This window comes from Daktulosphaira vitifoliae, unplaced genomic scaffold (genome assembly GCF_025091365.1).
Source record: "Daktulosphaira vitifoliae isolate Bord-2020 unplaced genomic scaffold, ASM2509136v1 Scaffold_4464, whole genome shotgun sequence".
Classification (NCBI taxonomy): domain Eukaryota; kingdom Metazoa; phylum Arthropoda; class Insecta; order Hemiptera; family Phylloxeridae; genus Daktulosphaira; species Daktulosphaira vitifoliae.
In genome coordinates, this window is record NW_026104024.1 from 1 (window position 1) to 913 (window position 913).

General features: G+C 23.5%; 1 protein-coding gene across 1 annotated transcript; it reads left to right on the forward strand.

The window, feature by feature from the left end:
• The first annotated feature begins 6 nt into the window (after window positions 1-6).
• Window positions 7-782, forward strand: LOC126910110 (tektin-B1-like). The gene is made up of 3 exons (XM_050692497.1): window positions 7-253; window positions 307-530; window positions 589-782. The coding sequence occupies exons 1-3, from the start codon at window positions 23-25 to the stop codon at window positions 716-718; spliced, it is 585 nt and encodes a 194-aa protein (XP_050548454.1). The 5' UTR covers window positions 7-22; the 3' UTR covers window positions 719-782.
• The last annotated feature ends 131 nt before the right edge of the window (window positions 783-913 follow it).

The following is a 913-nucleotide window of genomic DNA, read 5'->3' on the forward strand; positions in this document are numbered from 1 at the left end:
TAATATAATTAAAAAAATTTTCATGTTTAGTTTTAATACATACGAAAAATGGCTATCTTTGTGTAATCATTTAAAATTGAGAATTGAAAATGAACTAAATGGATCAAAATCAATTAGAGAGACTATGTACATACCACGAGAGAAAACAAAAAATGATTTAAGAGCTCAAAACGATAATGTTGAATTCTCACTTCGCAAAAGAATTTATGAAACTGAAAGAATAAAAAATGAGTTAGAATGGCAAAAGTTAAATGTTAGTTTTTAGAATGTTTACGTCAGCTTTTGTTAAGATTTTTTAATTTATAGATGCAAATAGACAAAGACAAGTTTTTGAAAGAAATTGAAAATTTAGAATATGCTTTAGATAGCAAACTTAATTCTAAAAAAATAGCTGAAACTCGTTGTGAAGAAAAATTATACAGAAGAGGAGCAGAACGATGTATAGATAAACCAACAGTTGAATTGCATAAAGAAATCTTTCAACTTTATAATACAACTCAAAATTTAGCTGATAAATTAAATAAGTCTAAGTATCCCGTATAATAACCATTAATTTAAAATTGTGTTGTTAATATTATTTTATTTCAGGGAAATTTATAATACTCTTAACAGACAAGTCGATTTAATCGACGAGGAACTAAAAAACAAATCACACGCACTTAGTGTTGACGAGAAATGCTTACAATATAGATCACAATTAATTAATCATATATTGTAATTTATTTTTAAACAATGAATTATAGATTTTTACAAATAATTTTTCATGTAAAAAGTTAATTCCTTTTTTTGTGAGGTTAAGCATTTGTATACTGAAAACTTAAGTATTATGAAGTATAATAAAAATTGATCACTTGTGGCTAGTTAATTAAGTAAAATTAAAACTATATTAATAATATTTTTAATATAGTTTTAA

Coding starts and splice junctions, on each gene's coding strand:
- LOC126910110 (XM_050692497.1), top strand. CDS start 23: ATGTTTAGTTTTAATACATACGAAAAATGGCTATCTTTGTGTAATCAT. Junction 254..306: donor TAGAATGGCAAAAGTTAAAT/GTTAGTTTTTAG, acceptor TTTAATTTATAG/ATGCAAATAGACAAAGACAA. Junction 531..588: donor GATAAATTAAATAAGTCTAA/GTATCCCGTATA, acceptor ATTTTATTTCAG/GGAAATTTATAATACTCTTA.